This window comes from Ailuropoda melanoleuca, chromosome 3 (assembly GCF_002007445.2).
Source record: "Ailuropoda melanoleuca isolate Jingjing chromosome 3, ASM200744v2, whole genome shotgun sequence".
Lineage (NCBI taxonomy): Eukaryota > Metazoa > Chordata > Mammalia > Carnivora > Ursidae > Ailuropoda > Ailuropoda melanoleuca.
Genome location: NC_048220.1, coordinates 82,578,777 through 82,602,707, shown reverse-complemented (window position 1 = coordinate 82,602,707; position 23,931 = coordinate 82,578,777). Strand labels below are relative to the sequence as shown.

The 23,931-nt window shown below is 44.4% G+C and overlaps 1 protein-coding gene across 1 annotated transcript in view; it reads left to right on the top strand.

The window, feature by feature from the left end:
* Positions 1 to 23,931, top strand: part of MCC (MCC regulator of WNT signaling pathway) — a 407,237-nt gene that overhangs the window by 283,811 nt on the left and 99,495 nt on the right. Inside the window, 1 exon segment of the mRNA XM_034656615.1 lies at positions 18,208 to 18,321. Coding sequence (XP_034512506.1) covers positions 18,208 to 18,321 — 114 coding nt within the window.

The window sequence follows — 23,931 nt, the reverse complement described above, 5'->3', positions numbered from 1 at the left end:
CCACTATGAAATGATAGAGGACACAGAGCCACCAGTTACATTTTCTGGGTTAAGGGGGTGTCCGCCTTCTGCTTATCTGTGTATTTTTGCCCTTGTCAGCTAACTGCGACACAGAACCTTAATACATTTTGGGGCAGGAATACAGACTAATCGGTACCCGAGTGATGAAACCGCCCTATTTTCTGTGCTTCTTCCTTTAGTCTCCAGAGTTAAGAAAATGGCTCCCTGTCTGACAGGAGATTACCTTGGACTGTGCTGTGGTTATGCCTAGCAGAATTTCTGTCGGGAACTTCCTGGTGGACGTACGAAGTTGTGATAAGATGTTTTGTGTGAAAGCAGATATCTGAGTGAACTTGCAGGAACTCACTTTCTGTGATTCATTGAGGTCATGGCCAAATGTCCCAACAAAGCAGAAATGCTCCGCAGGAGCACCTGACATATTTGAAGCCTGAGCTCTAGGGGCGGTCCTTCCCAATACGGCAATGAAGTGTCCGTTCAGAATTCAGAGATCCCATCGTGGGAGCTAGAACACCCATCCTTTACTTTAGGAGACTCCTATTAATATAACAATATTGCCAGTAATTTGGCAATATGTGGATCGTGACCCTCAGATTTCAAGTCTTGTCCTTAAGATCCATTCTCCTTAAGGCTCCTTGGTGGTAACAAAACACATCAAAGGTGCAAGCTTATGCTGTAACCACTGACTCCATTAGCAAAGAGGCTATTGTCCGTAACATGACTTCTTTTCAGACTCTATAAACAGAGGCAATGTAAAGTGTGTGAAAGAGGAATTTTGAAGACCCAAGTAAGAGGAGTTAAATATAGAAGTCAGTAAATACTGCCCCCCTCCGCCTTGAACTGTATCATATAACATTTTTATGGTGTTTGTAACCTATAAGCTTCATCTAAACATTTTCCTCTCTCCCCAGGATCTGTGGGAAGTGGATATGGTGAATATAGCTTCCACGGCACAGATAAGAAACAGGAGTGGGTGGGGGTAGACAGAGGTTGGGCCCTGAGGTACTTTAGTTACAGGCACACACAAAAAGCATTGAGCTTCCCATCATTCATGTGGTTGTGTTTCATCAGAAATTTTCAACAATGTGGCTTCCTGCCCGAGAGGTGGGAAAATTGCACATTGCCCAATCCTACAAGGGAAGGATGTTTCGAAATGCTATAGAATAGAAATAAAGTACGTTGATGAAAAGGAGAAAAAAAAAGGAAGAAAAAATGGAACCAGGTATATCCTGCGGCTCCATTTGTCCTTGTTTAGAAGAAGTAGTTGCTGGAAGGAAAGAAAGAAAACAATTAATGTGGATACCACGTTAATTATTTCCATCCATGAAGACCAGCCTGTCCATGATCTTGTGCTTTCAAAAAAAATCTGTGCATTTTATAAAAATTCCTCATTTTACACTGGAGTTGAGATCTGGGGTAGATGGTATAGCCAAGGTATCATGCACTTGCCATCCGCAGAAGAAAGCGCATCATTTAACCAAAGCGAGGTTGGACAATGTAGAAACGCTGGAGAGGATAGCAACGTATCATTTACGCCTATCTCCCAAGCAGTGCACTTTGCTGACTGGTCCCTGAATTGCCTCTTGCTGCCTGAATAGCCACTATTAAAGAAATGAAGCATTTTGTTTTCCAGATAGCCCTCTGATTGTTGCCTACACTCACACAGGAGTGCCTGGCTGCAGAACTTTCTATTTTTCTCCTAGGTCATCCCACAGCAGTTCAAAAAGTGATCTGTCACAGGGAGGAGTGCAAGTCAATGCATTTTAAGAAACCTGCCCTTGGGTCTCCCCATGGCCAGAATGTGACCTGCACAGACTATCTGAACTTGAACATTAACCCCCTTGGCTCTGCACCTGAGCAGTTTGACCAGGTCTGAATGAGAGAATTCTTTTTTGAGAACAACCTCAAGTTGTTTCTTAGTCCACAGCCCAACTCCACCCAATTATCTAAGTATGAATGCTCCTCGGTGTGCCGGGCTGGGAGGGTGTGCGGTTGGCGTTAGAGGAGATGATGCCAGTTGAAGGCTTTGATACGTTTAGCTGCAGGAGTGATCCTGCAAGAAGTTTCAAACGGCACATTTTTTGAGAAAAATGGAGGTATAATTGATATACAACCTTATATATGTTAGTTTCAGGTCTATACTGTAATGATTCAATATTTGTATGTATTGCAAAATGATCAACACATGTCTAATTTAATATCCACGGTCACACATAATTACAGAGGTTTTTTTTCTTGTTATGAGAACTTTTAGGATCATCTTTCTTAGCAACTTTCAAATATGCGCTACAGCTTTGTTACCTCTAGTCACCATGCTGTGCGTTACATCCCTGGGACTTCTTTTATCACTGGAAGTTTGTACCTTTTGACTCCCTCTGCCCACTCTCTCCCCTCTGGCAACCGCCAGTCTATTCTCTGCATCTGTAAGTTTGGTTTTCTTTTTGTTTTGTTTCTCCCAAAGGGCCCACTTTTTTTTTTTTTTAAACCTATAATGCTAATTCTCATCATGATTCTGTCCTTATTTTCCTTTCTCCTTCTGGGTTTCTTTCTTTTTTTTTTTTTTTAAGATTTTATTTATTTATTTGACAGAGATAGAGACAGCCAGCGAGAGAGGGAACACAAGCAGGGGGAGTGGGAGAGGAAGAAGCAGGCTCATAGCGGAGGAGCCTGATGTGGGGCTCGATCCCAGAACGCTGGGATCATGCCCTGAGCTGAAGGCAGACGCTTAACGACTGCGCCACCCAGGAGCCCCTCCTTCTGGGTTTCTTGGCTTCTTTCAGAATTAATGGCTGCCTTCATGTATATGGCATGTCCATTATATTTCTCCTTTCCCCTATCCTTTGGATTGAATTCCTTCCCCTTTCCCTCTTCCCTTATCTACAAAACCACAAAAGCAATGCAAATCAGTATCCTCCTTCTCCAGCAGGCATCTGGGTTGGTGACAATTCCAAAATTTTTCTATAGGGAAGACTCAGGATGCTCTGGGGCAGGGGATTGGGGAAGGGGAGGCACAGGGGCCTCTCCTTGTCGGTTTTCTTAGCCAACGCAATCTCTGCGTGGATTGAGTTCTTCTATTAGATGCTTACAGGAGAGCTGGTGGGTATTATGGGGGCTGAAGCCTGCCTAAATCATTGTTACTAGTCTAGCCCAAATTCAATGGGTCTTTGCTTTATAGACTTTAAGGGATAAAATGCAGTACATGGAATTAGCATTGCCGAGTCTTTGGTGCCTGCCTTGCCCTCCCCTCCCCACCTCCAGTCATTTGCTCTCTTCTTCCTCACCCCCATCCACTGAGAGGGCTTCATAAACAACCACAGACACAGCGGAGAAGCTTGGGTTGCTGCGGCCTGCACCCTATTCAGATTTGGAGATTTGGAATTCCAGAAACGACAAGAGTTTTGTGCATATGGTATATTCCGGAATTTGAACTCACCATCGGCGAGGTCTGCTTCATATTATCGTCTTTCATAGCATAGGTTTATCATTCTGTGTACTCTATTAATGTATTTCTGTGGAAATCACTTAACTTATGGGGAATGGCTAATCTTTTTTAAAAGTTTTTTTTTTCTTAAAAAGTACACGAATAACTGTGTTTTTGTCCATAAAATGCAGTGGGAGAAAGAAATGCAAGTATGCTTTTTCAGAAGGTTTCAAAGAACAGATCATGTAAAGCCCCGGTCTGAGTGGATCTGAAGCTGCCCCTAACATCTGGAATTTATTAGGAAAAAAGAGCGCACTCAGCAAAACTGTAGCACTCTACATTTTAAGTTATCAATTCCTTGAGGCTCCCTGCTGCCGTGTGGAAGGGAGCGCGTACTGCACGTGAGCTCCAGGTGGGCGTGCTGGGGCTTGTCCCGGCTTGATGCGCCCTGGGTGTGAGAAATGACTAGAGTAGTCAGTTTCGCCTTGTCGCTTACAAGGACGCTCTCCGGCTCTGTGAGTCCCCAGGAAATGGTTTGAGATGTTCCCATTTTTTCTTTGTGAACATAAATCTATTGCTCAAAAGAATGTAACATCTGGAATGGGGCAGGTTAACTTTGTAATTTAAAAAAAAATACCCCGAGTCAGGAGGCAATTTTTGAATTCTTTTAGTTTCTTTTAAGGCGCGAACCGAAAGGGCAAGCTGATGCCGTACGTTAGGTGTGTCTATCCCCGGGAGAGGTTGTTTTAAAGATAGAAAGGGCGGTTAGATCTCTTCTGTTGCGGTTTAAGGGGGGAGTTCTCTGTACCTTTTTCACCCTGTTATTCTGGGGGGGGAGCTTCTCCTTCATGTATCAATCACTTTAAATACCAGCTCCGACGGTCACGTTGTGGGTGGCTCTGGCCCCCGCGGGTATGTCAGCGCCCTAATAATTCTCGGGCCGCAGTGCGGCAGGGAACCAGGTGCGCAAACCCTCTGCCCTGATGAATGCTGCTCCCTGTAGCACTCGCTAGCACTGGGATTTTCTTTTAAAAACCCAGAAAACAAACCCCCAAAAGCTTACTTTGAGATGCCTGTGCTTCCCTTGAAATAACCTGTTTTTCTTCGCCGCATGAAAAGAAACGTCCTCCATAATCGCTCTGTGTGTCGCCTCACCTTTTTTGCTCCAGCTCATCTGTTGGTGTAAAAGGAGAGAATCGTCAGACTGGAATGAATTTCAAGAGGCTGTAGGCTAAACTCCCAGGCAGGACTGTACACACGTTAGCCCGGAGAGATGAGGCTCACCCCTGTCTTGAAAGGGTTTCCGGGAGTGGGATTCCACAGCCACCGTGGCACCTTCTAAGACATAGCAAGCCTCAGCGTCGGCAGAGACTTGGGGAGCAAACCCGAATCCCCCTGCCGGAACGTGAACTTGTTGTCTCAGGCCGTATGCACTGCTGACTCTCGGTGGAAGAGCTCATCGTGTGCCTGTCAGCTAGTGCTAATTTGCCTTCATCCTTCTTGCCTCAGAGCTAAATAATCCCATTTCACATTTTTTATATTTTTCTGGGAGCCTGGAACTAAGCTCGGTATTTTTTATAAAATGATGCCCTGGATTGAGATTGATGGGAAGGTGATCTCACAGCGTCTTTTGATTTGTAATCCTGTTTATCCATCTCAGAACGGTGTATGCATTTCAAGTATCATAACACCAACACAGTTTTATAATTAGCATTTCAGAATTTGAACTGCACAGGGCAATGCACTCTAGCCTCTGAGGAGCCTGCATCTAGATGTCAGACAGAATCTTGCTCACCTTCTTTCTCACCCCCTGTGTTTAGTCCTGTGCCTAGTGACTGACTGCTAAGCTTGAATAGTTTGGGTAAATTTTGGGTTTTGTGTTGTTAAAGCTGCAGTATTTCTGGTCACTGCTAGATTTAGGCTTTCCTTTGACATTTTTATTTAGGTTGGAAACGTTTCATTCTTAAACAGCCTAAGAATCTTTAATACTTTTTCCGCTCACTGTCTTTCTGCTCTCAGGAAACAAAATAAGGCAGCTTTTGGAATTTTTGTTGGCATGTAGTGCTCTTGCCTACAAGGAGGGAGGAGGGCACAGGGAATTGGGGAGGGAGTAGGCAGTGCAAGGAAGTCAAAGGTTCGATGCCGTCCTGTTTGGGTGTGGTGTGTTTGAACTAATGATCAGGCAAATGTCTCGGGTTTGAGAAAATAGGCACCTCCTCCCTCTTGAGCACAGGAGGAATTCAGTTTGCAAGCGAACTTGCGATGGGAAGAAAGCAATGCCCTATCCAAAATACGAGGTGAAAGAACACCGACTTCTAGGAGGTCCTGTGCTAAACCCTCCTCACCTCGCGGGCAGCCAGATAGTTTGTCTCTGTCCACGTCATTCAGCGAAGTCCAGGCACGTGCTTGGGTTTGTTGCGAGCCATGCCTTACAGGCTGGGGGACCGTGCCTTCTTCCCTGGGGGTGCCTCTCATTCGAAAAAGAGACAACTCATAGTGTCTGTGCCCAGGGGAACATTTCTTTCATCAGCCCTCCGGTATGGCCGCCTCTTTATCCTTCCTGCTGCTTGGCTCCCAGGTTATTACAGAAGCCCCAGGACAGCGGAAGGGCGAAGATGAGCGCTGCTGCAGGAGACCTCACGTTGCCCTTAGCTCCCCGCCTGTGGCCAGTGAGTTCTGCCACCATCCCCGCTGTACTTGATTTACTTCAGAGTTAGTCCGCAAAATGGAGGGTCCAGGAAAGGGGAATAAACCCATAAGAGAAAATCATCAAGGCGTATGATGAAACGTGTCCCTTGTAGGTAAAGGGGGGGAAAGGGAGGCTTTGTTGATTATTGCTGAGCCGTGATGTACCTGTCGGAATTCCTATTGTGTTGAGGTCTCTAGAGGCGAAGCAGGGGGGCAGGGTGCTTTTGGAGGACAAGGGCTCCTCACAGGAAAGGAGCAGGAATGCTGTCAAGCTGGACTCCAACCACAGTGTTTGATTCTAGTCTGTGGCTCACTTGCTTGTGTCCTAGCTTCCAGCCACAGTTCTGACATCTTTGTGATTTGGCAAGGGATTGTGCAACACTCCCCGGACCCTGGCCAGGCGAGCGCTGACAGATGGGGTGGGGGGCACACCCGCTCTGGGGAGTGAAGGGCTCACTTGTATGCACGGAGGTCATTAGAGGGAGGTTCGGTTGGCCATGCCCTTCACCTGCACTGTAGCTCCTTCCCTCCAGGGGCTAGGCACGGTCAAAGCATCAAAGCAAGTACAGGGGAGCTCACTCAAACTCCCTTCTGGTGCCCGTGGCTTTTCCAGTTTGTGCAGTGGCGCTAGAAACCATCTGGTGCTGGGCGCCATCCAACTCTGCAATCTTGACTCCACCGATGCTTTCCCCTGGCCGGCGTCAGGTCGTGGGATCTGAGAATGTGCCGTCCTGACACCCATAGTTGGTGACGCATGGTAAATGGGATAGGTCAGCTTGGGAGTTCGGGGTTTCAGGTACTAGAAAAACTGTGCCCCTGATGGTTATCTGCAAAATGAAGTAATAATAGCTCCTATCTTGTCAGGTAAGAATTCTGTGAAACCCACATAAGGCACCTGGCATGGTCTCTGGCTCCTAGGAAGTGTGCTGGCCAGAATTCAACTGCAGTGCTGTGCATGGTCCTAGGTAGTACTTATCAAAAGAAACATTGACATGCTGGAGGGAGCACTGAGGGATGGAGGGTTGTTCTAGAGATTTGATGACCTGGAGGGGATGTTAACAATATGGTGAATTGCCTGGAGAGTTTGAAGTATGGAAGAGAGTACTATTTTAAACATACTGTTTCGCATAAGCTATTTTAAGTATATTTACATGTAGAAAAATGACACATATTTGCGGGTGACGCGATCTCTAGGTGGTGGGGTTAAGGATAATGTAAATTCTTTTATCTGAATTTTTAAATTTTTCTCAATGTATCCATTTAAGAAATACCGTCTGTGGCAGGCTTGGTTCATCTTGTGCGTTGGCTGTATCTCCAGTGTCTTGACTTGTCTGCCTTCTGGGAACTCATAGTCTCGTGAGGCACATGGGTCAGCAAAAAACCTATATGGTATATTGTCAGGGAGTAATAAGTGTTATGAAAAATAAAGAGGAGTAAATGGGTGGGTAGGGGGGAGGGAAAACCTGTTCCATGGGGCTCGTGGGGACAGGTGGAAAACAATCTGAATGAACTCAGGGAATGAACAAACGTATGTGAAATCATGATTGCCATGTTGATTACTATATACATTTCTCTATTTTCTTGACAACATAGTATATTATTATGCATATCATGCAGTTTATTCAACTAATCTTTTTTTTTATTTGACCATCGTGCACAGATCTTTCGTGCACATCCCTGTTCACTGTAGCTTGTGTCTTCTTCTTACCATTCAGATTTATTTTCATGAAAATTCATTTTGGGGTCACTGTATTTGTCCCCGGTTCCTGGTCATCTCTTACCTTGTGATAGGTGTAGCAGGATGTCGGGGGCAGGGAACGCACCGGGCGTGAGGCTAGCCCAGGTTCTAGGCTGTTTGCGTGCTCTCCTGCAGGTGCAGCCACGGCCGTGGATTCAGTGGCACAAGCTCAAAGGCCAAGGGTACATTACTGTGATTAATGTGCTCTAAGCCTCAGTGCGATGAGTCATTCTGATTGCTTAATCAGGGTTCATGAAAACAAGAAGACGCAGTAGTTACCATCACTGTTGGCAAGGCTCAATTTTATCTTAACACTTTTTAGCAAGCTCCCTGGTGACATGCTGATCAAGATAATTGAGATGTTAATGGTCATTGTGGCTCACTTCTGCCAGGCAGCGCTGTGGTTAGTGATTGACCTGCAGTATGTTCATTTAATCTGTGTGATGGATATGTTTCCCATTTTACTGGGTGAGTAAACTGAGGTTTGGAAATTTTTAACAGTTTACCCAAGGCCGAACCTGGTCCTCAGGTCTGGGGTGTTGATTTTTGTTTTATGTTAAAGCCTATGTCTTTAATCATGAAACAGTTTTTTGCCATTTTTTTCTCTCCTTCTTTTCCCTCTCCCATTTTCTTCCTTTTCAGGGAATAAGATGATCCTGGTTGGGGCTAGTATGGTCTGGGTTAGGCGACTGGGAAAGGAGAGGAGATTCAGACCTTTTCTGTTTAGCTGAACGCACTGTTCTCTGAACAATCAGCAGGACCCCTGATGGGAGAGAACATTTGAGCAGGTTTGAAATGTGTGTCTCCTGCTCTCTCCTGGTGCTTAGGGGTTACATATATCAGTGAGTGTAAAATGGCCCATCCGTCAGCAGCCCGTGGTGAGGAGGGAGAAGTCCCTGCCTGTGCCTTCACTGAAATGAGAACTTGTTTATGGCTTCAAACGTTTGAAAGGGATTATCTTTAAAGGTACTGCATATTAAAGTAATTTTAATAGTTGGGGATGCATTTAAAAATGACTGTATTGAATATTTCAGTAGTCAACATCTTAGCGGTCTCCTGCACTTTAATGAAAAGTCTGAAAGCACGTGCCTTGAGCCTGGTATACTTACAAATTTCGTGTGTGTGTGTGTGAATACACACATATAAGTGTGTATCTGCATCCACACAAACACTCAAAGCTAAATCTTCAGCTGTTTTCCCAAAGAAAAACTTGTCTTCGATCCAGTAAAAAACAGGGTCCTTCCAAAGCAATTCAACTATTGCTGTAAACATATCTTGTCCTTTACTGATCTGCAGAGTTTATTGACTGTTTCACCATTAAGGGTACTCAGTTTCCCTAGAATGGAGAATTCAATACGTGCTAAATTGGATCAATATAAAAATTTATGAACAATGCAGGCCTTATCAGGGAACTCTTTTACTCCTGTTCATATAATCCTTTGTGGGAGTTTCTGCCTCAGGGATCACATCAGTATTTAGTGCATGCTGAAATATTCATGTCCTCTGATTAGCGGGATATAATTGTTACACCTTCATCTCCTTCATATGTCATTAGGATGCAACACACCTTGAAATTTAAGTGGGTGCTACCAGTTTATTGCAGTGTCTTTATTTTGTCTGTGTTTCTTCCCAAATATCCTTGTATATACATATAATTTTGGTTTCCCTTGAAAATAACACTACAAAAAGTAAGAATCTGTTAGCAAAAAATACTAAGCGACTTACTTTTACTGGCAACCATCATACTGTATTTGTATAGTCAATTTAAAAAATAAAAGTTTTAAGATTTTTTTTAAACTTATTTTTTTTTTCCCAACCAAAGGTCTCACATATTGCTGAGCCAACCTACTAGTATGGAAGCCCAGAAACAGAAAAATCATTTTCGAGTAACACGTCCAATTGCTCAGGTGGTATTTGCAGAGTGATAGGGTGCGAGCAAGTGAGCTTGGTAGAGCGTGACCCTGTGAACTTGGGAGGGCGTGCATACACCCGCCGGGTCATTGGATTCCGTGTAGACCCGGCTTGGTCCTTCTCCAGTGTCTCCTCCTGGGGCTATACCGGATTTTATCACCAGTTTTTGTCCAGCTCCACTGGGGGATGGGGCAATTCTGCTTTCGTTTCTTGGCCAGGACTCTCTGGATCCTGAAAGTCGTGAGAAGACGTGGTGAGGAGCAGTCAGCTGCCCACGCCATGAGAGTGGGCAAGAGGAGAGAGCTTGATTTTTTATTTTTGAAGATCAGTTAAACTAACCTTTCCTCCCATGTGCTGTTTATTTAGCTTTTCACCTACACTGCAGTATTTTCCTCTTTACCTTGTAGGGTGTGGAAATAGCTGGAGATTAATTTTTCTCTGATAACTTCCTGGGTCTGATATCAGCTGAGTAGTCTCTTATTTCTCAATGTTGGAAGTTTTGAAGAATTAATGCCTTTTTCCCCGTGCTAATTTTGTGATTCTCTCCCCTTTTAAAAAGAACCCTGTGTCTGAGACTTTATCTTCTCAACAGTTTCATGGGGACCTGGGAGGATCTGAGAAGTGCTCTGATAGTCTGTTGCAAAGCATGAGGCATGGTGGTTATGAACCTGGCTCTGGAGTTAGACAGACCTGGGCTTTCGTTCTCGCTCTGCCACTTCCTAGTTTGACGAGATGCTGAACTTCTAAGCCTCAGTTTTGACCTCTTTAAATTGGGGTTAACAGCAGTGCATATTTCATGAGGCTGTTTGAAGAATGATAGAGAAAGTGCATGTTACATGCTTCACATAGCAACTGGCACATGCTAGCTAATATTATTTCCAGTAAAAATTATGCTGTGACTTATTTTTACAGGAGCCTATGTTCATGGATGGGGTGGGATTGATGATCTTCTTCACAGCTGGGATGGCCAACCTCGGACAACTCCCCTTTTTGTGCGCCATCCCCCTCAGTATTTATTTGAGGCAGAGAAAGAGTGGCCGCCTTCATGGTTTGTACCTGGGCCCTGCTTTGTGGTTTGGCACCATCACCTACGTCAAGCACCCTTGGATGGGGTCACTTCTTCTTGTGAATGATAGTCTCGTGCTACCATGTTGAAGAGGGCTTAAATGCTGTTTTCAACAACCGAATTTCAACAGAGCTTTAAAAAGTAACTTGGGCTACTGATCTCTCAACGATTATCAAGTAAAATGAAAGACAAAAAGCTGATGCTTTCTGAGTTGATGTAGGGCAGCAAAAAGTGATTTGCATGGAGTGAGCAGTCTTGCAGATGATCTTTAATGAGTTTTAAGTTTCAAGGCCGTGAGCAACCTTTCTTGAAGTTACTACACAGCAGGTGCCCCTGGCTGGAGTTCTGGCAATAAATAGGAATGTTTCAGGCCTGGAAACCACTGAACAGGCCTAACTGTGTCCATTTGGAAGGGAACATGACCCTTTTGCCAGGGATTTTGTTCTTTGTGTATGTGAATTAGAGCATCTGGGGTGTGGGGAGTCTTGGAGTGGAAGCTGAATGAGGCTGCTTTCTCGTGTGCAGATGTCTCCTGCTATTTCCAAGGACAGGACTGGGGTATACACAAGTATTCACTACCCGGGCACTCCTGGATTGCCATATGGGAGAGTGGGAAGCCTCAGGACGGGGAACGAGGAAATCTGGATTTGATGAGCCTTGTTTCTCTGGGTGTGTTTCATTTCCTTATAGTGAGGGAATTGGACTAGATACTCTCAGTTTCCCCCTCCAGCGGGAGGATTATGTGTGGTTCTGAGTGCTCTTTCAGTTTCTAGGAGAAAGATCTTTGCTGATCAATTCTACGTGTAGTGAAACTTTCTTATATGCTGAGCTTTAGCAGATACTTTCTGGAACTTGTGGGCAAATAAAATATGCAAAGCCCCAAGTAGACTTTAGGGTGTGGCCTGGACAGGTAAGTGTGCCAGGAGTACACGCTTATAGGTGTAAAACCAGAAGGATCTTAGAGACCACCTGGTACAAACCCTTCTCAGGATGAAAAAACACAGGAAGTTAAAGAGATTTCCGCCAAACTCACAGAGAGCTGAGCTACCGGCCTCGAGTGTCATCACTGCCGCTAGAGGGCTTCCCCTGTCACCTCCCCCTGCTCCCCCAGCCATGGAGGTCCTGACCTTGCTTCTCCCCATGTCCCTGCCCCTGCCAGTGCATACATCCAACTCTTACCTCACATCCACACGCACACACACACACACACACACAAGCAAGTGAGAACTGTGGCGTCAGGACTTGGAAGTGTCAGCAGGGCACACAGTGGAGCTGAGAGCACTGAGTGTGCACGAGCATCTCTTCCATGTTTTATCCTGCCCTGCTCTGTGCCTGGGTTTCTTCATTTGTCAGGAGGAGGTGGTAAGAGCCGTCTCACAGCATTGTGGGGAGGATTCAATGAGACACTGCCTGAAATTCATTTAACCCAAGCACCATTTCCCATTAAACATTCGGCAGATGGTAGCTATTAATATTAGGACTTTTATTGTTACTGTCAAGTGGTCTGAAATTCTCAAAGTATTCCTGGAGGTTGGCATTGGGGTTTTGGCACTGACTTTCTTCTCAGGACTCTGCAGCTGATTCAATTCGGTAATATATAGAAGACAGTGTGGGGCCTGTCAGGAGTGTGTGTGTTCAGTAAGGTTTAGTTGTACTTGTTTCTTGCTCTTGAATGAAGAAAACAGTTCACCCAGTGAGAGAAGTTGGCACTATCCACTGTCATCACTCAACCTAAGCAGAAACTGGGTGTACCTTGTGTTTGGAAGGCAGCTGGCTCCGTTAGGACAGAACGGTAATTCCTATCATCACGTGGTGGGAAGGCAGTGAATGACTTACAGGAACATCTCAAGTAGCCAAAGCAAGTCAGGAAGAGTGAGAATAAGCACAGTGTGCCCGGGACGAGCTTACCTGCCGCCGACGTGGGGCAGGCCTGTCTCTGGATGGAGGTTCCAGGAATTAATTCATTCCCTGTCTTACGTGTGGCTGGGGAAGCCTTTGGCCCCTTTGAAGACAATGCTGTTAAAGAGTAGACCAAAGTCCCAGAAAGATGAGTTCAGATTGTGGACTTAGAATTTGGCAGCCGAGATTCAGGCCCTAGATCTCCTTCAACTGTGGTCTTGGGGAAAAGTCCGTGTCCCTCTGCAAACAGGGAATCCTAGCTTCCCTGTAGGCCACAGAGCTGGGGCACGATGGTGGAGATCCAATGGGCTGATGCAGGGGAGAGTGCCGTGTAGACTGGACAGTGTGGGATGTGTGTGCTTTCATTGCTAGTAGTAGCAAGATGGAGAAGTGCATTATAACCGTAAATACACAGTGATGTCTGGGGGACTCATGTGACTCACTGGGCTGCTGTCTTAAAAGGACATCTTAAGCGTGAAGCCTTTTGTCTCATGGCTAAAGTGTACTGGGAGAAACATCTATCCACATAGCCCAGGAGGAACCACCAGGAGAGGCTGTCACAAAGGCACTGCTGGCTTCTCACCCAGGCCCCTGGCGGCTGGACACCTTATCTGTCCAAGGCTAAGCGAGCCTGTTCTGACAGCCGGTTAAACGGTGAAATATTAGTGAGTAGTGTTTCATCCAAAAATAACCACCATTTTGACAGTTATCTTGCAGTCAGATTTCCAGGTGGTTTAGTTTCATTTGGATACACACTGTAAAATGAATGTGAGGCAGGTCTCCAAGCAGCCTGGAGACTTAGTGCCTCACGTCTCCAGAACAATGAGGTAAGTATGGATTTATATCCTTCACGCACTAGACCCACATTTGTTTAGGAAGTGTCAGAATCCCACCCCAACCTTGCTTAGGCCTCCGGTAAAAATTTCACAGAAATTTAAGAGCCTTGGCAGTCGGCTCCTTAAGATAAACGTCAGGACTTAGGCAGAATCTAACAGAGCAGCCCCGGTCTCTCACTCCCGCGCCGATACCCACCAGGAAGTAAGCTGCTCTGAGACAGGACTGGCTTACTCACCCAGCTGAATGTCCCACTCACTACCTCTGATGGGGCTTAGTCTGCAAAGGCTGTTGCATTGAAACCTGTTGACTTAAAACTTGACTGGGAAAGAGGACATGTGCATTTGTTGAGTGCTTCCCTGGTTCCAGACACCAGGCGAGTTATTTTATCAATGCGGTCTCATTTGTCTCTGTGGCAGCCTTATAACAGAGTGATTAAATAAGCTATCTAAAGGCAAGTCACCCACAAGTGGCATAAATGAGATTTGAAGCCGGGCTTATCTGATTCTTTACAAATTAGGATTAGCTCAACTTCATTTGCCAGAGTACCTCAACGTAAGAGTGGCCTATACAGTAGAGGTCTGTTGCTTGCTATTCTGTTCTGGAAGTCTGGAGTCACCGGTCCAAAGATGGCAGGGTGGCTCTACAACCTCACTGGGGCTCGGGCAACTTTTGACTCCTGAGAGTGTGGACCTCATCTTTACGAAGGACGGTGCCTGCTTGAGCTCCATCCGTCACATTAGTGTACCAAGCAGCAAGGATAGAGGAAAAGAAAAAGAGTGTAAGTCCTTTCAGATTTTTTCTAGAACTCCCACATAATATTTCTACTTATATCTTGTTGGCCAGAACTTGGTCACGTGGCTACACTAGCTCCCGCTGCAGAGGGAGAGCTAGGAACTAGACAATTTAGCTGAGCAGCAGTGATATGACCAGCTAATAGTTGGGGTCTTGTTGCAGAGCACAAAGAGAAAAGCGTGTGGAGGACGCCTGGGGTCTCAGTCGGGTAAGCGTCTGCCTTTGGCTCAGCTCATGATCTCAGGGTCCTGAGATCGAGACCCACATGGCGCTCCCTGCTCAGCGGAGAGCCTGCTTCTTCTCTCCCTCTGCCTGCTGCTCTCCCTGCTTGAGTTCTCTGTCTCTCTGTTAAATAAATAAAATCTTAAAAAAAAAAAAAAGAGTTGGAGAGGACGCTGGCACAGACTCTAAGCATCATACATATTTTTTCTCTTTGGTTAGTGAAGCATCTTCTTTTAATGGTTCTTTATGGGTCATATGTCTGAAGCTCTGACTCAAGTCGGAGGCCTTTTCCAAAACCGGAAAATAAGTAAAGAAATCCCAAAAAATGGTGTACACATAATTTTCCTATCATAGATACTTAACAGTTTCAGTTGCTTTGGTAAATTGGCCTTTCCAGGATTTAAAGGATTTAAATTGAGTTTTCTCACTGTTACTCCTTTTAAAAAATTTCCCCGCAAGACCTCTGTCCTTCTTATTCATTAATACTTGCCTTGACAGGGCACAGACTGTGTCCGAATACTTGGAGCATTGCTCTCACACTCCCCAGCCTTCGCCCACAAAGAAGGGAGGTCAGGGTAGCTTTCGATTACTGGATTATTAATGGGGGAAACTTCTTGTGGTGAGAACTTAGTGCACCTGGTGCTCAGTCATCAGGTGGTAGGGGTGCCGTCAGCCCCATCCTAAGCAGCACGTCTTGTGACTCGCCTGCCTTGCCCACTCTGCCTCCCACCCTCTGATGTTAGTTTCTGCTGAGTAACTGTCAGCGATGCTCGGGAACGTGTGTATATTCCACCCTCCGCCCCCCTCCCCTTTTAAGTTTTATCTTCCATCAGAAGAGCTGGTAGGGAAAAAGATGCAGCAAGGAAGGGAGAGAACCCTTTACAGTTTTTATGCTACAGCCCTACATGTGCAGATAGGAGAGTCACAACTCTCTTTTTTCTTTAATACAAAATCTCTTAAAAAAACTTAAAATATATTAAAAAAAAACTTAAAAAAACTTACTCAAAATTGTCCCCCCAGAAGTTTGAAACCATTCAGAGACCACCACTAAAATGTTAGAAGGCTCTCTTTCTGGTTTAGTTTTCTGTCACATTTTTATTTCTTCTGCCATCAGATGGAAGTATTTTAAGTAAGATTTTCACCCACATACAAAATTGAAAACTGCCCCATACAACATCATACAGTGGGGAAAGGGCAGTGGCGGCCTTGGTGCTAGCACTGAGCTACCCATGGGGCCTTGAGTGAGCAAGTCAGTCTCTGGGTTTCAGGTCCTCACCTGCACATGGGGGGTGGGGAATGTCAAATACCCAGGGCCCTTTTCCCACTCAAACAACTATGATTATGACCCACAAGAGAGTTTACAAAACTTACATGGCCTCTGTGGTTTCTTAATTTGGAGTTCGTGGAAAGGTTCCAGAATGTGTCGTCACCATCATTAGATGGAATACATGCATAAACCCCCAAATCTTTACTCTTCTCTAGAAGAAGGGTCCATCTCCTGCATGGATTCTTAAGGGATCTGTGACCCAGGGAAGGTGAAGAACAACTGGTCTATTGTTATTTTATGGACAGACATCTTCCATCCAGGAAAGCAGAGAGACTTGCCCCAAATTCACATCCTGTGCATCTTCCTGGCAATCTGGAAGGCCCAAAGGTGTTATCTGTTCCAAGCTGGGTCCTCTCCCTGGGAGGGATGACCCATCCTGGACCCTCTCTGCCATGTACTATGATGGAAATACATACTCTGTGTGTCTCCCCATCTGGCCCAGTCTATGGAAGTTTAGAGCTTCGTCCGTCAGCTGCTTTCCTCATTCCCCCCCAAGTCCTTCAGGTAGTCCTTCCCCCCAGAAGTAGGAGGGAGATGTAGGAGAGAGGAAGCATACCTGGGCTTACAGTTGGGATCTTAGTTTCTACTCCTATGTTTCTTAAAGAACATTTCAGCTCTACATGTATTTTATCCTTCTTGCCAGAGGACAGGTGGTAAAGCCTGTCTCAAGATTTGGCATCGTGTATAACAGACCACAATGTCTGACGCCGAAGGAGAATCCTCAGATGGACAGTTCGGAGGTGGAGGGGGATACCCGGCTGTCTAAGGGGGGAGTAAGTTTGTGTCCCTCTCCACCCTACCGGAAGCAGAATGGCCTCGAAAAGGTTGTACAACGGGAACACTGTGGTATTTGTGCTGAGACTTCATCACACAAAACCTTGTATCTGAAACCCAAAGTGACCTTTCTGAGCAGCCGTAGCCCTACATGAGAAGGCAAACACCACCAGATTGCCTGACATTTCCTTTTTTAAATTTCAGGCATTCCTGATTTCAGATCGGCTATTGATCTGTTGGTTTGCAGCCCTGATGCAATTAAGAGAAGTCATAGTCACTGCTGTTATAGTCTAACATAAACAACTGCTTTGAAAGCCCAGACCCTGCCCTGTATCTCCCCACCCCCCACACACACACCCCTACAAGCCTACCAGTCCACATGCAGATGCAGAAAAGCATTTTCGAAACCTGCAACTAAAATCTTCAAAGTTGAACTGTGGACCTTCATACCATGTCCATCCTTAAAGATCACATTTATTTGCTCACTCCTTACTTTAATCCCTCTTGGCAGAAGCTACTAATAACCTGTCAGGAGGGAGGGGTTGTTCTTATTCTAGTCACTCACCCAGATGTAGTGTGGAATGGTCTGTACCTCCCCCTGGAGCTGGCAGTGGAGACAGATGAGAAGCAATGACTCAGAGGGCAAAGAAGGTTGAAGGGCCCTGCTTGGGCACCTGTGGCCTGAAAAGCCACGAAAAGCACATGGGGTAGCGTTGGTGCCATCGGAGCTGAGTGTTTAGGGCTTGCGAGTTGAACACGTTGAGATCCTGGAGGTGCAGGGTACCTCTTGTTAATGCGTTGAAGAACATTCCTTGTAGCTCCATTTTACGTGAGGGAGTTTGCTGAGGAAAGGGATCTGGAGGGGTTCTTGGTGTGTCTTTTCCTAGCATCGTTTATCAGAGTTCTCGTTCTGGTTCTGTTCCTGCGAGAGGGCCCGCTAGCCCAGAAGCAGCATCTGGGCAATCTAGTCTGTCTGGGGGACGATGAGGAAAGGTGAGCTGGCAAGGAAATAAAGGACCGACTTTAAGGGGAGACCATCTGAGAAAAATTGAGTTCACTGCCCCCCGCCCCCGCCACCCAGTTTTTCTTAACCCTCAGCCCCATGGTCTGTCTGTATACGCAGCAGGTTGGGTGATAGAATTACCCTACCCAACTTTCATAGTTTCCAAAGGTAAAAGCTGATTTGGTTCTCCTTCCTCCTTCCTGCTGAGGTTGAGAATCGGGTAACCCCACACCAGCATTTAATCTCATCCTTGCTGAATAACTGAGGGAAAGCCCTTAGAGTAAGGGGCTTTGCTCTCTACCCTGATGTGACCACTGAAATTAGGTCCCGCTGCTCACGCGTGAGTTTTCTCCCTGTTACCTTTACAGTGACCATGTAACCCGGCTTGCCTGTACATAGCACCCATTGGAGACGAGGCATTTCTTTTTTATATGATCACACTAATTACAGGGAAGGAACGAGTTTCTGCCAAAGGATCTAACCTTGTGCTCCTTTCTTTCTGTCGCCACAGCTCCACTTGGCAGCCCTGGCATCACTCAAGGGAGATATAGTGGAGCTGAATAAACGTCTGCAGCAAACGGAGCGGGAACGAGACCTTCTGGAAAAGAGATTAGCCAAGGCACAGGTAAGGGATCTGGAGAGGTTGTTTTTTTGTTTTTTGTTTTTTTTAACTTTTGTGTTTTTTATTTTAAGATAAAACATAGATTGAGGAATTCGGGCAAATCAAGTTACAGGGTAATGAGCACATAGTCTCCTAAGCACTGTCCAGGTCAGGAAATAGAACTTGCCAGCCATTCCAGAAGTCCCTCCTTATGTCCCGTCCCAGTCGCACCCTCCCTCCCACCAAGGTGGCCACCACTGTGATTTTTTTATAGTCCTGTTTCTTGTCTCTTTACACTTTATCCCTGAAGTTTAGATGTCCCTAGACAGTGGAGTTTAGTCTTGCTCGTTGAGAAACTATGGGTTTCCTTTTGATTCTCTTAATTTTTAGGGTTTGCTTCTATTCTTTGTTTGCTTTTTAATTAATCTGTTAGAAACCTGCCCTTTGACCTGTGGAGTTCCCTACAGTCTGGATGTTGCTGATTATACACTCCCCGTACAGCTCACCCACGCTCCTCCGTCCCCTTGAGTTCCTGTAAAACGGCAGGTGGACCGAGAGGCTCAATCAATTTCATGTCTGGTTCCTTTGGCAAGACTGTAGAGGGTATCTGTTGTCTCACTGGGAGGCACGTCACGTCTGGTTGTCTCATTTTCTGTGATGTTAGCGGCTATTGGCACTCAATGCCTATGTCCATTGATTCATTGAATTATTAGGACTTATAAATGATGATATTTCAGTTCTACCGTTTCTCATTAATTAGAATGCTTTTATAGAGACATCTCCCATCATCTGTGATTTGTTGAAACAGTGGTTTGTAGAGGAAAAGCAGAACTCTTCATCTTTCTATTAACATTTTTCAAGAAAATGACCTATGATCCCCTGAAATTGCCCAACAATTTTTTAAAATATTATGAAATTATAGATTTAAATATATTTGGGTTTTCATTCCACTGTAACTATACTCTTTACAGAAACTCAAATTGTATTATCTTTCGCTGGTATGAACCTCTCCAAGTTGGCTTCTGAGTCTTAACATAAGCCTAGTAGTTAGTCCAGACTCAACTAGTACATTTTTTGCCCCAAATCTGGTAGTAACCATTCTCTGAGCAACTCTGAACTTCTCTCAGCAGACAGTAGTATCTTAAGACCACAGTCTGGGTGCTAAGAGTGCTTATGGCTTCTAGGTTGGTCATTGTTTTCCGACTCCTTTTATAGACAGAGCCAAGAAATTCTTTATTTGCTTATTTATCCGCATATGCATGCACATATAACTTTTAAGATAAAATACCTTAGGAGTCCATACTAATAGCCCCAATTTAAATTCAGCCTACAGCATACTTTTTTACCTAGCTTCTTCTATATTTTATCTGTATCTCCTTTCTTTCACACTAAGAGTCCTGGTTCTCAATCATCAGAGGATGATTGAATTAGAACATTGCATAATTACTTAACTTGCTTCATTCCATATTATGTCCAGTCTCAGAATAATATTACTACTGCCATAACAGACACGGTTCCTGAGAAGGATGTAAGTTTTTGTTGCTATTGCATTATGCTCTCTTCACTCCCCCAGTTTTTTGCAGTTGTCGTGTCTCCACCCGCCTGACCATCTGGCCATTGCCACTCACGCTCTCCCCTTCTCGTCCTCATTTAGACTTCTTTAAGTAACTATATAGTTAGTGTTCGCCATGGTCCTTATGTCAGTGTTCCTCCTTTTATTTGTTCGTTTGTTGCCTGAAGCTGATTTTCTAGCAGATTCTCAGGGAGGACTCGGAATCCTCTTCACCACGTTCTTGCTTGTTATTAACAGTATGTCTTCTTTGCCCCTCATACTTGAAAGACATTTCCGCTGGATAGAAAACCCTTGGCCTATCTTTACTTGAAAACGTTTCCTTATTCTCTTTCGGTGTAGAGTGTTGCTCTCAACATCTGAGAATACAGCTTTCTTTGCCTCACGGCACACTTAACTCTGATAGCATGTTTTTTCTTTCTTTATTTTTTTTAAGTCTCGTAATTTTACTAGAGTAACTTTTTAAAAAAGATTTTATTTTGAAGTAATTTCTACACCCAGTGTGGGGCTGAAACTCACAACCCCGAGATCAAGAGTCACACGCTCCACCGACCGAGCCAGCTAGGTGCCCCTACTAGGGTAACTCTTAATCTTAATCTGGTTTGATATGCTCAGGTTTGCTGTGTTTTCTTTTGATTATTTCTTTTAATCCTTTAATTTCAGGGAGGTTTTAAAAAATTACAGTGTTTAATATTAGTTCTCTTTGATTTTCTTCTTCAAGGATGCTTATTATTTGTATGTTAAATCTTTTTTGCCTGTTTTCAGTGTTTCGCTATCCACATCCTGTCTCTCCCTTTTTACTTGGTTTTTCCTGTTTGTTACTCATCTTCTGTTTCTTTCGGGGTATTATTTGTTGTATTTATTTCTTCCTGTGTGCCTTCTAGTTTAGTTTGTATTCCTGAAATGGATTTTTATTTTATTTCTAAATTTTTCCTGTGTTCTGTTACCATATGAGTTTTCTAATTCTGCATTATGTTCTTTCATGTCTTACGTCATTTTATTTCCTTAAAGTCTTTTAGCTTATTTTGAAATAGTAGGCCCTGTTTGGGCTTTTTGGGGGAGTGGGATGTTCCATTTTGGGGCATGTTTTCATGGTATATAGGGATATATTCTCTTTTTCCTTATGGAATTTGACCTCGGTACTTACCATTTTTCATTTTTATATGAAAAATAGTTTCCCAGAACTTTTAGGAGGCAGGGTTTAAGATGGCTTTATAAGTTCATAAAGCTTAGTCTTCTCTTGTTTTCATTTCGTCAAAAGTATGACAGCCTGCTTCCTGACACTTCCTGGCTCTGTCCCCTTCCCTACTTCTATCTGGATCTATTCCTTCCTTTGTCTCTGTTACTCCATCCTGTTCCATCCTGATCCCACTGTCAGCAGTTTTTCCTGCTGGAAGCAAGTCCTGGGGCCAATCTTGAGTGTTCTCAGGGACCAGCTGCTCTCGCTCTCTCAGGTCTTGCTGTGGGCCCCTTCCTCATTTACTCGCAGCTCAGGCAGAATCCCTCCCAGTGTTAGCCACTCTTTTCCATTTGGCCCTCCTCACTTTCCTGTGTGTACTGACTGTTTATGTTGGGGTTTTCCAGTTCTCAGGTCCACCAGCCTTGCTGCTTCCCTCCACTTCTGCCCACTCAGACACCCTTTTGGGCTTGTGGATGGTGTGGGTTTGTCCTTACTTGCTTGTATTTTGTTGTTCACGAGGATACCTTGTCTCCAAGCATTTGGTTCTGCTATACGAGGTGCTCTGTTTTTATGGGGGAATTCAGAGAGCTCTCAAAACCAGGCTGCCACAGTCCTCAGTCTCGATGGCCTGTGGAAAGTTCTGAAAACTCATGTCTCATAACTGTAGATTGTTTGAGTAGGAGGAAAGACCCTTTATACTTGAGATCATCTACCTCCACATCTGTCAAGCATCCCAGAGAGGTTAACTTGCTCACCCAAGTTCAAATGAGTAGCTTAGCTCCAGAGCCAAGACAAGGTCCCCAGTGTTCTTTCCTCATATAGGATGTTATACAGACAAAAACTTTTAGTTTTTGCTTGGATGAAAACTTACAGTATTTTACTTCTGATTATAAAAGTAATAAAAATGTGGTAGGAAAAGCTGGAAAGACAGCAATAAGATATTTCAGTAGTGGGCTGCAGTGAATCAAAACATTTTTAATGCTTTTTGTTTGTTGCATGAGGCTTTTTTTTTTAAGGAAGTGGTTATTTTTGTATTAAAGAAAAATATGAAATAGTGTTAGGTGACTGTTTTCTAATTTACAACCATCAAAGGCAAGCATTGTTAATAGTTCTTATCAGTGAGAATTTTTTTTTTTTTTAAAGATTTTGTTTATTTGAGAGACAGAGATAGTGAGAGAGAGCAGGAGCCCGGAGAAGAGGGAGAAGCAGGCTCCCCACTGAGCAGGGAGCCCAATGCGGGGCTCCATCCCAGGACCCTGGGATCATGACCTGAGCCAAAGGCAGGCGCTTAATGGACTGAGCCACCCAGGCACCCCTGTGAGAATTTTTTTAAGAGAAAGACATTGTGAAAGCTCTTAACTGGAAGTTGGCATGTACTGTAGTCTTGGATTTTTAAAAGATGACCAAGTGGGTATTTATTAAAATTTAAGCCTACAAAGACAGAAGATGGTAGAGGATAATGAAAAACTTTTTCTGTGCTAAGTAAAGGATTGAGTCAGTTCCCTTTGAACTTACTTATGGTCAAGACATTCTTATGTATTAATTTTTGGTGGCTCTTTACATCATATTGCCATTAATTGACTCTATCCTGTTTGCATTCTTACACTATATATACTTAAAAATTACTCTCTGTTCCTTTCAATGGAGATGCCTTTCTAATTCAGATACCGGGACCCAGGAAAGAGAACATAAAAAAGGTCAGACTCACCAGTCTCATATCTTTTATAAAGATGAGATTTATGCAAGAAAAAATAAGAACAATGAAATAGCAGTGCCATGCTTCCTGTGTGAGTGATTCATGTTTGAGGCTTGACCAGATTGTGGAAGAGCAAGTTCGTGCATAAATTTATGCTCTGTGGCTTTAGTAGGGTTTACCAGCTCTCTAAATATTATGGAGCTATGAGTAAACTAAAATGAAATGGTGGCTGTATTCATCAGAAAAAAATCAAAAAGAGCTTCAGCATCTGTTGAGTAATTATTGATGGTGACGCTGAAACTAGTTGAATTAAAAAAAGGTTCATTATACATGGTCATAAGGTCAGCCTGCCAAGAGAGTTTTAAGAATAGTGATGGGAAGGAAAAAGCTGAGTAAAGGAGCCGAGGTCAGGTGTGATGGGGAAGGTAAAGTGCTTCTGTGTTCATTTTCTATTGCTGTGTAATAAGTTACCACAAAATTACTGGCTTCACGCACATTTCTTAGCTCACAGCTCCTGTGCGTCAGGAGCTCAGGTATGGCTGAACTGGGTTCTCCGGATGTTTGCAATCAAGGTGTTGGCCAGAGCTGAATGCTGATCTGAAGGCTCAGCTAGGGAAGAGTCCCCTCACCCATGTCCTTGGCAGAATTTATTTCTCTGTGGTTGTAGGAGTCATGACAGTTGGCTTTTTCAAAGCCGTCAATGCAAAGCAAGATTCTAGAGCAAGTTTGCTAAGACAAAATCTTACATAATGTCATGCGAGCACCATCCCCTTTGTCACATTGTATTAGTTAGAAGCCAATCACAGGTCGCACCCAGGCTCAATGAGAGGGTATCACACAATGGGGATACAGGGATCACTGGGAGCATTTTGGAGGCTGTTCATCACAGCTTCCCGGGGTATTTGATTAACAGCACCACTGTTAGCAGATGCCAGTGGTGGTAGTCGCACCACTTTTTTAGCTCTCTTTTGTGCCAGGCAGTGTGCCGAGCATTCTGCTTGCTTTATCTCAGGGAGTTCTCATCATGACCTCTGGCGCAGGTACTATTAACATTGCTGTTTTACAAGGGAAGAAATAAAGGGTTAGGAAATTTGAGTATCTTGCCTGAGATTATGTGGCTGCAAATACCAAGAGTTAGAATTTGAATCCAGGTTTTGTGGGGATCCACAGCTGTACTAATCCTGTATT